The sequence below is a fragment of the Panthera uncia genome, chromosome E1, assembly GCF_023721935.1.
Source record: "Panthera uncia isolate 11264 chromosome E1, Puncia_PCG_1.0, whole genome shotgun sequence".
In the NCBI taxonomy this organism is placed as follows: Eukaryota; Metazoa; Chordata; class Mammalia; order Carnivora; family Felidae; genus Panthera; species Panthera uncia.
In genome coordinates, this window is record NC_064814.1 from 15198368 (window position 1) to 15215735 (window position 17368).

The 17368-nt window shown below is 48.3% G+C and overlaps 2 protein-coding genes and 1 pseudogene across 3 annotated transcripts in view; 1 reads left to right on the forward strand and 2 right to left on the reverse strand.

The window, feature by feature from the left end:
• Positions 1-16766, forward strand: part of ITGB3 (integrin subunit beta 3) — a 54520-nt gene extending 37754 nt beyond the window's left edge. The window contains exons 11-15 of one of the 2 annotated variants that reach the window (XR_007459300.1): positions 3104-3326; positions 4493-4593; positions 6750-6869; positions 10003-10226; positions 12509-12670. Coding sequence is in view for 1 of the 2 variants with exons in the window: in XM_049637587.1 (XP_049493544.1) it covers positions 3104-3326; positions 4493-4593; positions 6750-6869; positions 12509-12675; positions 14010-14075 (677 nt within the window). In the remaining variant the exon portion in view is untranslated. Of the gene's footprint in view, positions 1-3103; positions 3327-4492; positions 4594-6749; positions 6870-10002; positions 10227-12508; positions 12676-14009 lie in introns of those variants that run through there. The other variant, XM_049637587.1, reaches the window with a different exon arrangement.
• The window catches only part of CDC27 (cell division cycle 27), an 803505-nt gene that overhangs the window by 154213 nt on the left and 631924 nt on the right, over positions 1-17368 (reverse strand). The gene's annotated exons all lie outside the window — the stretch shown is intronic.
• LOC125927758 (uncharacterized) lies at positions 5801-5955 on the reverse strand (annotated as a pseudogene).

Sequence of the window (17368 nt, forward strand, 5' to 3'; positions counted from 1 at the left end):
ACTGGTGCAAGCACAGCTCGTCAGCAATGCGCTCCACCCAATTCACGAGGGAACCCCAGGCAGCCGCTCAGAGGCCTCCCTCCCCCACTGCCAGCCCGGGTGTTGTGTGCCTACTGGCTGCAGGTCTGGATCCTGTGGTGCTGCCGTCACACTCCCCAGTGACGGATGCTCAGGGACACACACTTATTGAGCACCTGTTCTGTGCCAGGCGCTCAGTCCACACGGGTGAACAGGGGGCATGCGTGATTCCTGACCACTCCGTTTATAGACCAGTTCACCATTGTCTCTTCCCTGGGCTGCTGGCCTGGTCTGTTCTTTGCTGCAAGCAGTGGCTCACGAGGGGGGCATGCTATGACTTAGCCATTTCCCCAGCCTCTGGCCTTCCCCCTCCCCGCTGGAGGCATGGTCTTTTGTGGTCATCTGTTATCAGCACTTCCGTCGGAAACATCAGGGAGTGCATCCTTCTCCCCGAGGGACTCCCCGAGGGACTCATCCTTCTCCCCGAGGGACATCCATGAGCATAGATTGATCAGACACCCCTGAGCCAGGTTCTGTGCTGTAGTGTTGTGGGATAGGGAGGCGTGAATAAGACAGTTTTGCCCTTAATTAACTTACCTGAGGATAATTCACAACATGAGGCAGAACGTGCCAGATCTTAGAAGTGAGGCGTCCTTGGGGCGCCTCGGTGGCTCAGTTGGTTAAGCGTCCAACTTCGGCTCAGGTCATGATCTCGCGGTTTGTGAGTTTGAGCCCCGCGTCGGGCTCTGTGTTGACATCTCAGAGCCTGGAGCCTGCTTCCGATTCTGTGTCTTCCCCTCTCTCTGCCCCTCCACCCACTCTCACTCTGTCTCTCAAAAATAAATAAAACATTTTTAAAAAATTAAAGAAAAGAAGTGAGTTGTCCCTGGGGAATGTTATAGGAGTCTCCTGGAGAGAGACCCAGTGTGAACAGAGGAGGCCTGGGTGGCTTCATGGAGGAAGTAGGATGTCAGACAAAGGGTCGGCTCATAAGGCAGAGAGGAGTGGGGCTGAGCATCGGCCTGGGAGTCGCGCTCTATAGGGAGAGGTCATTCCCTCTGACCTAAAATACTTGCTCCTCCCTTACCCCTCCCCCGCTGCCTTCTTTTCTATTTCCCTCCTCTTTCTTACACTCTCTCTTCATTTCTCACCCTCCTCCTCTGACTTTGCTGTGAACCCAGGCTCAGCCACCCTTTTGCTGGAGGGATGCCAGTCCCGTGACATCACCGCACTGTAGCTTCCTTCTGAGGGCTGACCCTGCCCGGGCTCGGGCTCGGCCTGCCGGCTCCGGCCGCCACTCCACTTCCAGCCTCGCTCCGTGGCTGGCCTGGCAGACCATCTTCTCAAAGGTTACTTTGTTTGGCCTCACAAAGGAGACACCATGGGACAAGGGTTTCTGAGGAGGCGGAGGCCTCCGGGTGCTGCCAGACCTCTGTGGCGTCTGCCTTTCCCTGTTCGGGAGCCATCACCGAAAGCTGCTTGTAGTAGACACTGTGGGGCCCCTCCAGCTGCTGTTAGGGCTGCTGATAACAGCTCACAGCTGCCCCTTCCTTGGAATTATCTTCAGCTGACAGGAGCTGTCTTGCCCTCAGACCTGGGCCAATGACTGGTGGACAAAGGTTACACAAGACCATTCCCTCTGCCTCCGGGTGGAGCGGGCTCTACTCTCCAGATATTTGGAGCTGGGGCAGCTGACCTTATGTTTGCCATCCAGAAAGAAGCGGACATCTCTTTCCAAGGCAGCGAAGGTGTGTCTGAGTCTTGAATAGAGGATGGTGCTAGGATCACTGGCAGAGAGACTCATTGACCAAGGGCCTCTAGTCAGACCCCCTGGGGTCCCTGGGGAGCAGAAGATGCCAGCTAGTGTCTGTTTGAGCCTATGCACCTCGCTCTCCTCCACCATCTTGGGGCCCATCCGCTCACACAGTGACATGATTTTGAGACCCGTTGAGGTTACTTCCCCTTGGCTCCCTGCCTTTCCTCTGATTAACAGTCAGATTTTTATTATTCATCCACTTCTTCCTGATTCGGAATCCTTGAGAATGAGTCACCCTTTCTTCTGAGTTTGGGAGAGCCAAGTTTTCAAGCCTTGTTAAGTGATTAGGGGGATGTAGCACTGAGAGTTAACACCTGCGTTTAACCAATCTACCCCCTACCCCAATCTCTCTTTCCCATTCCTACATTCGTGCAGTAAAGTGAGTAGGTCTTTCCTACTAGGGCTGATGGCTCTCTGCAGTACTGTGATGATACAACACAGGGCACATGCTGGTGAATGTGTGTGTGGTTCCCAGGATTTTTTTTTCTTTTTTAATGTTTATTTACTTATTTTGTGTGTGAGAGAGAGAGAGAGAGAGGGAGAGAGAGAATCCCAAGCAGGCTCCAGGCTGTCAGCCCAGAGCCTGATGCAGGGCTTGACCTCACTAACCAAACCGTGAGATCATGACCTGAGCTGAAATCAAGAGTCAGATGCTTAACCAACTGAGCCACCAGGCACCCTACCCAGGAACTTAACTAGGACATAAGCTCCACGGTAATAGGGACCTTTCCTGTCTCATTCACTGCCGAATCTCCAGTGCCCAGTGTGAGCTCAATAAATATTTGTTGCATAAATGGATAAAGAAACATTAATTGCATGCCTACTGTATTTCAGACGTTACGCTAATCCCTGCCGACGGACAAATTGATATGTCCTCTCTCACTGTGGAGCTCAAAATCTAGAAAGAGAAACAGATAGGCAAGCAAATGGGCTGGTCATGAGGGTTAAAATAGAGGTATATGTAAGTGCTGGGAGAACACGTAGTAGACAATTTGCTCCGGGGAGGTCAGAAAAAGTTATGGAGGGGAAGGAACTTTTGAGTTGAGCTTCGAAAGGTAAGTGGGAGTTTGGTAGTGATCACAGGACGAGAGGGCGTCAAGGCAGAGCTAGCAGCATGAGGCTAGAAGGATAGAAGGTGGTGACGCTTCCGTGGGGTGTTAATGAGTGGCCGTGGGAGGAGGGTGGATGAGGGTAAAGCTGGAGAGCAGGCTGAGCCACGGGTTGGGGCCCCTCACCTGCTGCCCGCCCCCTCGGGCTGTGTGCTTTCAGGTCACGGCCAGTGCAGCTGTGGGGACTGTCTGTGTGACTCCGACTGGACCGGCTTCTACTGCAACTGTACCACGCGCACCGACACCTGCATGTCCAGCAACGGGCTGCTGTGCAGCGGCCGGGGCGAGTGTAAGTGCGGCAGCTGCAAGTGCATCCAGCCCGGCTCCTACGGGGACACCTGTGAGAAGTGCCCCACCTGCCCTGACGCCTGCACCTTTAAGAAGTGAGTGGGCAGAGAAGTGAGTTGGAGCCAGTCGGGTGCTAGAAGGAGGGAGGGGGTCCCCCAGGCTAGAATCCCCAACCCTCCAGGTTCTTACTCACCAAAGCTTCAGGAGGAGGCGTCCGCTGCAGCTAAGAGGCTAGCTTTCCTCTTCCCACGGAAAAGTTTGGGCAAAGATGGAGGGAGAGCCAACCATGCAGGGGCCAAAGTAGCACCCGCTGGACTCCAGTTGGAGAAACCCCTCTCCTGGGATGGCATCCTGAATCCCTGAGTTGGGAGGAAGGCTAAACCAGGGAACTTCTGGGGAACGTTCTCATGTTCCGATCCTGTGGGAGAGTTGGGCTGGAGTTATGAAGGATTCTGTGAAACAGGAGATGTTCGCTAGTACAAACTCCACTCATCTGGGGTCAGGGGAAGCTCCTGCCATTTCTCTTGCCACTTTCAGCAGGGCTGGGCTCATAGGCATGCAACCTGTGCATTTGTACAGAGCCCTGTGCTTAGAAGGGCCCCATGCTTGGTTTACCGCTCTGCCGGCACTGTCTTGTAATGCTTAGGGATTTTTGAACAAGGGGCCTGACATCTTCTTTTGTGCCGGGTCCCCAGATTACATGACCGGTTCTGCCTTTAAGGCTCCTCGAAGTGGCACACGCCTCACCTCCTGTCACACTCTCAGATGGGACATGAAGAAGTTTAATGAGGGGACTGGGGCCTTCTGCCTGCCAGGCCCTGCCTCTGGGTGAGGAGGAACTCCCACCCCTGAACTCCAGACCCGACCCTCTGGGTCCCCCAGAATTGTCTTACAGGGGTTTTTGTTTCGGTGTTTGTTTTCCGAGGTGGGGCAGCTTTCTGGTGTGTGGACGTCAGAGCTGGACTGACACACACGTAGGTTTGCTCCTCTCTCGTCTTTTTTGTTTGTTTATTTTTGAGAGAGAGAGAGAGAGAGACAGAGTGCAATTGGGGAGGGGCAGAGAGAGGGGCACATAGAATCTCAAACAGACTCCAGACTCTGAGCTGTCAGCGCAGAGCCTGACGCGGGGCTCGAACTCACGGGGCTCGAACTCGAAGACGGCGAGATCATGACCTGAGCCGAAGTCGGATGCTTAACTGACTGAGCCACCCAGGCGTCCCTCTCCTCCCTTGTCTTAATCTCTGTGTCGTCTCTCTTTTAGGAAGTGTGTGGAGTGTAAGAAATTTGACCGAGGAGACCTACATAAAGAAAATACCTGCAGCCGGTACTGTCGTGATGAGATTGAGCCTGTGAAGGAGCTCAGTAAGTTCAGCATGTCTTAGAATTGCGCACATATGCGGCTGCTGAAGTTTTCAGTTGATCCCAAAACGTGTCTATGTCTCATCAGTAAAATGGAAGAGTAATCCCTGCCTCAAAGGCATGTTGTACAGACCTGATGCACACTAGGCACTTAATAAAGGCCAGCTTCCCTGAGTCCTCTTGTGCCCTCTGCTAATTTGTTCCACAGTCCCTCCCCATTCTGCTGCTTCCCGGCACCCACAGACTCAGCAAGACCCTACAGATAACTTTTAAAGTATGTAGAAATCAACCCTAACTTGACCTCCCCAGGGAGAGGAAGACAATGCATCCCATTTTACGGATGAAGAAACCTAGGCTAGGTGACGTCAGTTTAGGAGGCTAGTAACCATTTACTGAGTTTACTTAACTGAGAGTGTTCAGCAATGCCCAGGCATACTGCTCTGCTGGTTTGGAGGGAAACCTTCACCCTTATGGATTTTAGCTAAAATCATAATGCTGTAGCCTTTTTTGGCTCTCTGGAGCCCTTCCTAGAATAAGACAGATAAAAATACAGTGGTGAGCAAAACTCTTGCCTGCAGTCATTGTAGTTTGAATTTCACCTTGACCGAAAAGGGGATAATCTTTGTTGCTGTCAGCACATCTGATGTTATCTGGGTCAGCTAGGCATTGGTTGGTCTAGGGAGATGGCAATCTCTCCTGAGATAGCTGTCTCTCACGAAGGCAGGAAACATGTTTTCAGTGAGAGCCACAGTGAGACACAGCCAGTCAGTCGGCTTCTGGCTGGGGGTGTTACAGAAAAGGGTCAGCTCTCTGGATCCTTTGGCTAATATCAGAAGTGGGGCTGGTGGGGGGGGGGGTGAGGGGCGTGATTTGGGGATTGAGTTTGAAGAGACGGCTTTTCCTCCTGAGGAGAATCGGTATGCTGTGATTAGCTCAGGCGGGCGAGACTGCTGAGAGAGATGTGAGATGTTTTTATTACCTAGACCAGAGGGGAATCTCAGGTTAGTTGAAAGTATTTCTCTTACCCCCTACCCCCGTGCCATGATAATCATAAAGATAAATGCTTGTTTGTATGGAATTGTGTAACTTATAAAAGTTAGGCAAGTATCTTTTCATACACATGATCTTGTCTTTTTCTCAGCCACCTAGTAGAGTAGAACTGTGGTACTGTTGTTATCTTCATTTTGCAGATGAGGAAACTGAATCTCAGGAAAGCTACATAACTTGCCCGAACAAGTTAAGCTTAGAATGAATCTGGAAATCCTTACTCTTTCCACTGTACTCTTATACCACTAGTTTTCGGGCGGCTCATTGAGTTCAAGTCTGATACTACACTTGATCTTAGCCAAAAGGCCGAGAAGCAATCATTGAGTTCAAGTCTGGTGTGCTCTGAGACTCCTGTTTTAGTTCTGTCCCATCACGTACTTGTGTTGACCTTGGTGCATTTGCTTAATGTCATCGTGTGTCAGTTTTACCTGTCTGGTTGCATCACTATAGGACGTGGTGCAAATGATAGAGGGGCACCTATAGTTTCCCTGTCAGAATAAGAGGCTTCAGAATTAGAAGGGGTGAAGCCTACAAAAAAGTGATGGGAGTCAGAGAAGAGAGGCTGGCTCTGGAGAGGAACACTGGATCAGACGCAGAAACGGAAGAAATGTAAGGGCTTTGCCAACAAACTATTGAGAATAGTTGAGCCAGGAGGGAAAGGAAAGAGAGGGAAGGGAACACCCTTCTGTATTAGGTACTGTTCACTTGACGTCATTTAGTTCTCTACCAGTGTTGTGAGGTGGGTTATCCTTTTCCTTTCATAGATGAAGAAAGAGCCAGTGAGGTCAAGTAACTTCCCCAATATTACGCAGCTGACAGGTGGTAGAGCCAGGCTTTGAATCACACTGTGTCATGTGTTCTGTCATGTCCCTTCCAAGGGAAGGAATACGAACCAAAAAGGGTCTGGGAGGGACAAAATTCAGCAGCGAGGGTCATCTAGAGGCAATTGCCAGGCACAACAGCCATCTCAAGTCTAGGCATCTTGCCTAATGTCAGGCATAGGGTTTCCTGTTGCATACTTTCTCAGAAGTCCCATGACTGGGGTTTGGGGATGGCCCCGTCTTCCAGGAATTGCCTTGTTTTTCACTCTCCCATATTTTCCCCTTCCTCAGAGGATACTGGCAAGGATGCAGTGAACTGCACGTACAAGAATGAAGATGACTGTGTTGTCAGATTCCAGTACTATGAAGACTCCAGTGGAAAGTCCATTCTCTATGTGGTAGAGGAGCCAGGTGCGTGAACCGCCAGGGCCCCTGACGCTGCACCTATAGGGAGCGGGAGAGCCACGTTAGGCAGCAATTTCCACCCATTACGCCTCTTACACAGAACAGCCAAGTTAAGACTACCTTACAAGTGGTAAGTTAGGGCCTGTCATCTGGGGGTGGGAGATATTTAAATACCAATCTTTGTGAGAAAGTGACTTGCTAATTGAGGAGGCAGAAAAAGAAGGTGGGTAAGGAAAGGAAGAAGGTAGATATGGATCCCACGAAGGGACAAAATACATCCTGGCATTTTTTTGAGGTGACAGTATTAAGAAGTGAGGAATTTAAAGTCTGGGACTCTTCAGCATCCGCTCCACTTAAGGTCAGGTGGTTGCCAAGGGCAACCTGTTCGCTGCTTCAGAGGAAGGCCTGATGCTTTGAGGTGTTGACCTTACCAGGGTCACCATGAGACACAGTACTGGCTTTGAGGCACCAAGCCAAGGTGTTCTGAGCACTGAAAAGTTAGTGCTTGCTCTCACAGCCTTCTGGAAGCAGGAGGAGCTCATCCGTCATACACAGACCAACCACAGGTTTGTCGCCATCCAGTGTAGTAGATTAGCTCGCTTCCCCTTACCACCCCCGTCTCCTTCCTTTCTCTTACACAACAGATGAAGCGATGAATCACTAGAAAATATTTTCGAGTACTTATTGTATATCAGCCAGTAGACTAGGTGCTGGGAATATAACAATAAATCAAGCAGATGTGGCACTCACAGGCCAGGGGGAGAGGGACATGTAAATTGATAGTGATACTGCTGAGGGACAAGGGCTGTGCCAAGGCGGGGGGTGGACAGGAGCTTCTATGAGTGAAGGAACAATGTCTGAAGGCAGAGACTAAGTCAGTTGGTTGCTCGTCAGTTGATTCCTACAGCTGTAGAAATTTCTTCAAATCCTCCTTCAGACCAGGGTCCAGCAAATACTTTCTGTTCAGGGCCAGGGGTTAAATATTTTAGGCTTGGGCGGCACTTGGGCGGCTCAGTTGGTTAGGTGTCTGACTCCTGATTTCAGCTCAGGTCATGATCTCACGGTTCATCGGTTTGAGCCCCACATTGTGCTCCGCACTGACAGTGTGGAGCCTGCTTGGGTTTCTCTCTCTCTCTCTCTCTCTCTCTCTGCCCCTCACCCACTCATGCTTTCTCTCTCTCAAAATAAATATTGTAGGCTTTGTGGGCCTTGTGGTCTCTGCCATGACTACTCTGCCATTGTAACAGGAAGGCAGCCATAGTCTATATTTAATGCACAAGCCTAAGTATATTTAGAAAGACAGGTGGCAAGCCACATTTGGCTCCCAGACAATAGCTTGCTGGCCCCTGCTTTAGGAAAGTGGGTCTCAAACTTTTCTATGTTCCCCTCGCTAAAAAATCGAGAGTCCTGAGCCCCATGCTGCTTCCATGAGCCTCTATGTTCTTTTTATTTGATTTTTTATTACATTTTTAAATGTTTATTCATTTTTTGAGAGAAAGATGGAGCACGAGTCGAGAGAAAGATGGGAGGGGCAGAGGGAGAGGGAGACACAGAATCCGAAGCAGGCTCCAGGCTCTGAGCCCAACGCAGGGCTCGAACCCATGAACTGTGAGATCATGACCTGAGCCAAAGTCAGACACTTAACAGACTGAGCCACCCAGGTGTCCCCAGCCTCTGTGTTCTTGAATAGTGCTCCTGGCAGTTGTGAGACGCCCCAATATTTGAGTGCCTCTGCTTTGGACACATCACTTCCCCTAGTGAGCCTTCTCAGACCGCCTCCATCATCCTTTCTTCTGATTCGGTTGGGTGCTCCTGTTTGAGTCCCAGAGCAGCTGTGTTTCCCTTAGATGGGCCTTCATTCCACCATTAACTTGCTTCTTTAATCACCCATCTCCCTCAGTAGATCACGTGCCCCACGAACACACGAACCATCTGTCTTATCTATCGTTATATCTCCATACTTGGCTCAGTCATCTACAGAGAAGATACTTAGTAAACGGGTTTTGAATGAGTTACTAGGACTGATTATTCGAGTTGACAGGCAGGCTTGCATACATGTTGATAACCTGCTCGGAGAACTTTGGCTGCTTGGAGAAGGAAGCGGGTGACAGTGGAAAGAAGCTCTACTACATCCGGGTCAGCCAGGGTGTTGCTGGCTGCATGGGTACCGGAGAGCATGGCGCCCCCTACCGTGATATTGTTCACCTGCCTTTCCCAGGGCTCTCACCCTTCAGAAGGGAGAAGGAAGGTAAAGGAAAGGGTATGACCTTAATTTTATTTAGCGACTCAAGGGAAAGCTGACATGGGAAGGGGAGAGGGCAGAGTCTGGGTATGTATCTGTGGGGGAGCACATGTGGATTATTTGGCCATGACCCCTCACACTTTCCCGCCCACCTGTGTTAACACGTTTCATGGATTTTTCCACACCCGCCCTATTTGCACCTTTGTGCTTTCTCATTTTTGAAGGGCAGTACGTTCTTGCTTTGGGGTTTAACGTTACTTCATCTCTGCTATAACAATCCTTGCAGGTGATTCTGCTGTAACACCAAAATCTTTTGGCTTGATATTCTTAGATGGAATCCACTACCTGGAATTATGGGGCAGAAAGATGGTGATAACCTGAGCTGGTACAAATAACCCCCCAGGGTGGGGGGTGGAGTAGCTTTTCTGATGTAGATTCCATCCTCCACATGAGGAGATGGGACCCCAGACCCATATTCCCTATCTTGTTGCCCTGGAATTCTGAATTTGACCTCTCTTCTCACCTACCGCCCCCAACTATTTTCAGGGGTTCTGGCTTTGTGCAGAATGTGTCATCTGAGGTCCCAGAGCACAGGAGGGGATTATTCTCATTCTCTTCCCCAACTCATGCCTTTGCGGATGGTCTCCCTGAAGGGCTGGGCCACTGCAAGGCAGTAGAGACAGCACTGCCAAAGGGCTTGGCCTTGACTGGGTGGTGTTCAGCCTACTATGTGGAGTGGGCTCCACTGAGCTGGGTCCTTATCACTCCCAGATAGAGTTGCCTCGTCGAATACAATATGTCCCATTCAACATTTAGTACCTACTTAGGCTGAAAAATTATTGTTTATCTGAAATTCAAGTTTAACTGGATTTCCTGTGCTTTTGTCAAACCTGCCAGCCCTGCCCAGTCTTTCCTGACCTTGGGTCTCCACGATGGGTCCTCATCACCATGGCTGAGAGAGCTCTCTAGAGACCAGCTGATCTCATCATCTTCTTCCAGGAATCCTGCCATCTACTCCTTTCAGGACAAATGCTTAATAGATGTTTTTGCCTGAAGACCTCTTGACATTCTACTTGTCCTGCCCATACTGACATGCAGAATTGAAGAGATTTCACTCTGAGGTTTGAGGGTCAGCCCTCTCTTCCCAAGAATTCATAATTGTTGTTCCCGGAAGAGCTGGTGCCCTTCACTCCTGGGAACTCAGACACTGGAACCTCACAGCCTCTCTCCAGATGCTCCTTTAATTATAGACAGGTTATAATTTGGTAGCTTGGGAAATAGCCAGCTTGGGTCTGCATCGGTGGTTGTTTTTGGGTCATGTGTGGTGAGCGTAGGGTGTATGTTTAGAGAAGAAGGTGGGAGACAGTGTGGAAAGTGGGCATGACCACCTCTCCAGACCCATCAATACCCGTATATCCAAACACCTAATTACATAACACCTGAGAAGTTACTGGAGTGAGGTCACCCATCAGACACCTGTGGTTTATGGGAAGCAGAGCTCTGCAGAGCACAGTCAGCTTGGTCTTCAGAGGGGTGATGCACCTCTGTCTGTGTTGGTTGTTGACTAGGGTTGAACAGGAAGTCGGCTTTCAATAGGGTTAGGATTAAAGATGACGAAATATTTTGGGAAGGAACCCAAAATATTGTCTGGGTTGGCAGGCTTCCTGGTCTCTGTGCTAACAAGGACATTAGGTTCCCAGCCCTCAGAGATGTACATATCCAAACCAGAGAAACAAATACAAATGCCTAAGGAGCTAGGTAAATAAATTAGTGAAAACAGGTGTAACAAGAACACGAGTAATAATGGTAGCTGATAGTTATTGAGCACTGAGTCTGTGCTAGGCAGTGTTCTGAGTTCTTTAAATATATTTAACTTATTTATTTATTTTTACAGGTTTCTTTTTTTTTTTTTAATATTTATTTTGTGGGAGAGAGAGAGAGAGAGCATGCACGAGTTGGGGAGAGGGGCAGAGAGAGAGGGAGAGAGAATCCCTAGCAGGCTTCATGATCAGCATGGAGCCCGATGCCTGGGTGGCTCAGTTGGTTAGGCGTCCTACTTCAGCTCAGCTCACGACCTTGCAGTTCGTGGGTTCAAGCCCCTGTTGGGCTCTGTGCTGACAGCTCGGAGCCTGGATCCTGCTTCAGATTCTGTGTCTCCCTCTCTCTCTGCTCCTCCCCCACTCATGCGCACTCTCTCTCTCTCTCTAAAAAATAAATAATCATTAAAAAAATAAATAAGTTGGGGTGCCTGGGTGGCGCAGTGGGTGTTCGACTTCAGCTCAGGTCATGATCTCACAGTTCGTGAGATCGAGCCCCGCGTTGGGCTCTGTGCTGACAGCTCGGAGTCCGGAGCCTGCTTCGGATTCTGTGTCTCCCTGTCTCTCTGCCCCTCCCCCATACATGCTCTGTCTCTCTCAAAAATAAATAAACGTTAAAAACAATTTTTAAAAGTATATATTTAACTTAACTATTCTTCATAAGTTTTGGAATTCAGTGCTATTACTTTCTCCATTTTAAACATGGAGAGATAGGAAACAGCCACCCAGAAAGGTTAAATAGTTTATCAAAGGTCACATAGCAAAGTAAGTTGTCAGCCAGGATTCGAACCCTGGCGGTCTAGCTCCAGAACCCACAGTAGCACAGCCTCCATGACAAGTTAACATGTTGCCTCTGTTTAGTGGAGAAAAGAGGGTGGTGACAAGTCTGGCAAACTAGAAAATGTGTCCCATCTAAAGGGGACAGCAGCTACTCACATCTAACCAGAGCTGCCCTGTGGGTGCAGTGTTTCCAGACCTTTTTATTTATGTTTAAAAAATTTTTTTTTACTTTTATTTATTTTTGAGAAACAGAGTGAGACAAAGCGTGAGCAGGGGAGGGGCAGAGAGAGAAGGAGACACAGAATCTGAAGCAGGCTCCAGGCTCTGAGGAAGCAGTCAGCACAGAGCCTGATGCGGGGCTCGAACCCACAAAGTGTGAGATCATGACCTGAGCCGAAGTCAGACGCTCAACCGACTGAGCCACCCAGGCGCCTCTATTTATTCATGTTTTTAAAGGGAAGAAGAAGAATCTGAAGTTTTAGGGGGATAATCTCCTGATTATTCCATGCTGCCAACAAAATAAAAATTTAATCAAGCTTTTGTTTTAAATCCAGTAGAGTTAACATAAAATCAACTTTTTAATAAACACTTGAGTAGGTTAGATTCTACCGGGGGTGACCTGCTTATGACCTCTAATTTAAACTACTCAGGACAGATTATTGCTGTCTTAAATATTGGTGCTCCCCCCCCCTTTAAAAATTTTGATTTATTTTGTAAGCCCTGTTTCCCTCAGAGAGATTTCTAGTAATTTCTTACTTGGTCAGGTTGCCTTTACAACGTCCCTGCTCTGTGCTCTCTCCTGACAGAGTGTCCCAAGGGTCCTGACATCCTGGTGGTCCTACTCTCAGTGATGGGGGCCATTTTGCTCATCGGCCTTGCTACTCTGCTCATCTGGAAGCTCCTCATCACCATCCATGACCGGAAGGAGTTTGCTAAATTTGAGGAAGAGCGAGCCAGAGCAAAATGGGACACAGTAAGAGTTGGGGCTGGGCATTTTCTTAAGTCATTGGTTTGAGAGCCTCAACTGGAAATAGTAGGTACTTAGGGGAGCCAGGTTCAGCCAGCACCATAATTTCCCAGTTAGTCTCTGTTGTGGAAATTGGGAGATGGTCCTGTTGTCTTTATTATTCCTGAAAACCACCTGAGTCTCTCCCTGCCACACAGTGACCATAGGTCCCATCGGTGAGAACTGACTGAGTACAGGTAGGGCCCAGCTCTGCTCTGGACACTGACATAATCAAAAGGAAACATATTCTCTAATTGAGGAAGACAGGACAAATGATGGGGGGGGGGGGGAACGTTATTATTGCCAGTTTGTAGATAAGAAAACTGAGCACAGAGACGTTCAACAGCTTGCCCAATTGTGGGAGGGAATCAAGTTATGATAGAAATGACTCTTTGGGCCAGCCTCTTAAAACATATCCTCTCTGCAATTTATTCTGATTGCATTCAATCAAGCATCTATTGAGAACTTTCTATATACTTAATTTTGCTCTGTTCTCCTTTGGCTCATCTTCCACATTCTGACTTTTTTTTCTGGACCTTCCAAAATGGCTGTTTGACTCCATGAATGTCTAGCGGGAGGCTGAAAGTTTGCTCATTTGATGGTCACCTCAGGCCTTGGTACTCAAGGGTCCCAAGAAACTTGAGATGTTTCTGTTCGTACAGTGTAGAAATCTGGAATCTCAGCGGCACATGAGAATGTGTTGTATTTCTTGAAATGGGACTCCTAAAGACGGCCAGATCTTATGGGATTTATCACTTTTTGTTAGAAAATAATTTGGGCAACTCAGTGAGGGTCTTATTTTTTCCTGCTAACATGACAGTGGGTAGCGCTTGGAAGGATGAGATGAGAACAAATTAAAATTATTTTGAGTGAAAGCTATCCTCTCTGTTTCAGCTACCACCTGCTACATTTCTCCTCTCTGCCCGCATCCCCCAGCATGGTCACAACAAAAGAAAAAAAAAAATTGGAGAAGGGCAAAAGAGAGAGTTCAGGAGAGAAGCAGGAAATAGATACTGGCTACAAGTGGTACTGAGGTGTTTGGGGATCACCAAAAAGTAATGGGTTGAATTCAACCCCTTCGAAACAGCAGCACAATGGCATTCCACTTTCTCTCTCCTCTTATTTCCTACCCACTCCCATCTCAGGAGCGAATATGGGGTTACAATGAGCATTAAGCAATTCATGAATGGTGTAGCCCGGAGAAAGTTGTCTTGGGTAAACTCTTCAGGCGAAATGTAATCATTGAGGGCAGGGAAGAATTGAGGAATTCACTGTAAGACACATTTCTGTTCTCTCCGCAGGCCAACAACCCACTGTATAAAGAGGCCACATCCACCTTCACCAACATCACCTACCGGGGCACTTAATGACAAGCAGTCATCCTCAGTTCACTGTCAGGCTGTCCCAGAATTGTGGACACATCTGCTGTCATGTTTACAGGGAACGAAATCCGTGGGGCAGGATCGGGGGCTGGGAGTGGGGTGGGTTACAAGAATGTCAGTATGTGGAGGTGTGGGTCTCTGTGCGTGTGTACGCGTGAGTGTGCTGCATGTGGGGGAGTGTGTAATTTAAAACTTGAGGTGTGTCCAGACACGTGGAGCTCCTCAGCCTTTGTCCGCAGAATGCCTCCTTCAGGGATCCTTCCTGCTTAACCTTAGGGTGACCCACGTAGCTGAGCAGGTACTGTTCATTACCTCACTGAGAAGCCAGCTTTCCTTTTCCGGCCATTTCTCCCGAAGAGAAGGGCAGGGCTGAGCCTCTCGTTCCAGAGGAAGGGGCCTTGACTCTGCCTTGAGTTGACGGTTCTTGGGTCCGACGCTCAGCAGCTCTGATAGCAAATGCTGGGCTCTGCAGCCTTGTCGTGTCATCTGGACTTTGATCTCCTTTGCCTTCCCTCAGGCTGAAGGAGAAATCAGAAGCAAGAGGAGCCATTGGAGTTGCCTATGTCTTTTGCTATCCCCTCAATCCAGTATGGTTCTCTCACAAGGGGAGCCCTTGCCAGCAATTCTGTTGGGAGTGAGGATGGGAAGGCCACTCAGGGGTCATGCATGGCCTGGATGAATGTGCCAGAGTCCCCCAGTTCATAATCATCACCCTTCACATTTGTCTCCTTGGCACCCCACCCTAGAAGTTCGATTGGAGGACGCGTGTTACCCTTAGACCAGCATCACCTCTTTACCTTCTACGTCCACACTCTCACTGCTGTAGACATTTGCTACATACTGGGAATTTCTTTCATGACCGGACACTTTTCCTCCCAGGGAGAGTGCTGTGATGAGAGCCAGAGATCTGGCCCCACCCTTCAGGCCCTCTGCCCCTTGTCCAAGGCACCCCCCCGCCCCTACACCCAATCTGGTGCTTCTGTGTGCTACATCCATCCATGGGGCTGATTGCACTTATCTACCTCTTGGCTGTCTTGTGAAGGAATCATTCCCATGGGTCTCTGAGTCTGCTGGGCATATGTGCCACATTTAGAATGATGGGCCAGTTGTATCAGCGTGTGTGGCCTATTCTCCTACGGGCTGGGCAACCTCATTTTAACTCAGTCTTTAATCTGAGAGGCCACAAGTGCAATTTTATTTTATTTTTCTCATTGGGTCACCTGAAACTATGATGAGGCTTGCTTAATCTAAAGGAACATGTACAGAAACACATTTGCATTATATTTTGTAGTTTTATTTGAGGAGGAAGGAGCATATTTAAAAACAAACAAACAAACAACCCCACATAGACTTGGGATGGATACAGACCCTCCCACCTGGCATCATTCATAGGGAGTTGCTGCCCATTTGCTGGATCTGTAGGGGCTCTCTCATCTTGGGAGCCTGTGCGGATGGCCCCACGGGCATGCTGGGCCATTTCTGAGCAGGAGGGGTACAAGTGGTTCTTTTCTCCTAGCAGTTGCTTCCTTGGTGTTCACATTGGTCTAAACATTAACAACCACCCTCACCCCCCATTCATCAAGAAAAAGGAAAGAGCTGTAGACAGTGGTCTGACGATCAGAAAATGTAAGTCCTGGCCTCATTGTTGCAGCTGAGGAAGCTTTACCCTTAATTAAGGCAAGCCTCTCTTCCTTCCCTTCGGGGCTCAGTTTTCTAGTTTGAAAAATGATAGTTTGGACCAGCCAGTCTGGAAGGTGTCTTTCCATACTGAGAATCTGAGATGCTGGGACTTACTGTGGCATCAGACATACAGTCAAGATTCCATGAAATGTTGATACTACTTTTTTTGTTGTTAAGTTGGGAGATCTGAGAGACCAGCTTTTGCAAGAGCAGATGTCATTCCACATCACCTTTCTCAATGAAAAAGCCTCATTCTGTCCTCTCCTAGAGCCCCTTCTCCAATGTTTGTTAGCAGTCACATTTCCTAATGTAGCACTTAAGCTCCACTTAGTTTATTATTCCTTAGCTCACTTTGCACACGTTTGCATCCACATATAAGGGAGAGGAATCCATTAAGAAGTAGCTGAAATGTGTATTCTGTATTCGTGTGTTAACACTGAGAATAAGCCTTGGAATTAGGAGTAGGGCAAATGACTGAGCCTTGTCTCACCCATGGATTACTCTTTACTGAAGGGGATGGTAGTACAGTAGAGGGGTAAATGGGGGAGGGGAGGGTCGATAATGAATCCAAGAAGTTTAGAACCTAACTATACCCTTTGGCTACTGAGACAAGAGTCCATTAAAGCAGTAGTTGGACCTTTTCTTTAGATAAGATGGTTTATATGAAGACACTATATCAAAGGAGGAAGAACATATATTTAAAGGATGAAAAAATCAGTAGGACTCTTCTCTGAGCTTCTGGAAGGAGACTCCTAGGCTTTAAAAAGGCGCCGGGTGGTTCAGTTAGGTGTTTGACTTTGGCTGAGGTCATGAACTCGCATTTCGTGAGTTCCAGCCCCACATCAGTCTCTGTGCTGACAGCTCAGAGCCTGGAGCCTGCTTCGGATTCTGTGTCTCCCTCTCTCTCTGTTCCTTCTCTGTTCACGCTCTCTCAAAAATAAATAAAGATTAAAAAAAAAAAGACCAATACTCTTTGTATGCGGGGAGAACCTGTAGCTGCGTTCGCAAGACAGCAAATGGCAGTCAGTTTGGGCATCACGTAGGGTGAACATCTAAATAGTATTTTGGTATCAGCACAGCCCAAAGAAGTTATTTATTTGTGCTCAGCTCATCTGGAGAGAATTTATGTTCAGTCTCAGGGTGTGTGGATAGTAATGGGAAGCTTGGGATGCTCCTGACAAGTTGTCACATAACGAATCCCTTCTTTCTCTCTCAGATATTCCTAGACCATCCATGATTTCAAGATCCCTCTCTTTGTTAGGTATTCCTGGTTGAAATGACTTAAGTGCCTTCCTGACTTCCTAACCACCCCCTCTGTTTGAATTGTGCAACAGTAAATTAAATGTGCTTTCCAAAAAGAATTGACCTAAGGCTGCCCAGTTCTTCCTGTGTTGTTATTTCTGTTTTCTTTGGGTGAAAAGAGTAAATGTCATCGCCTCAAAAATGATTATTTTAGAACAAGCCTGTTTCCAAATGTAACCAAATGATGACCACCACGGGGACTGAAGTTTACTCCAGAATCCAGAGCGTTTCTTTAGACTTTCATAATGTTTTCAAACTGAGTAGGTTATTGCTGTTCTAAGAGTTGGAGTTTTTTG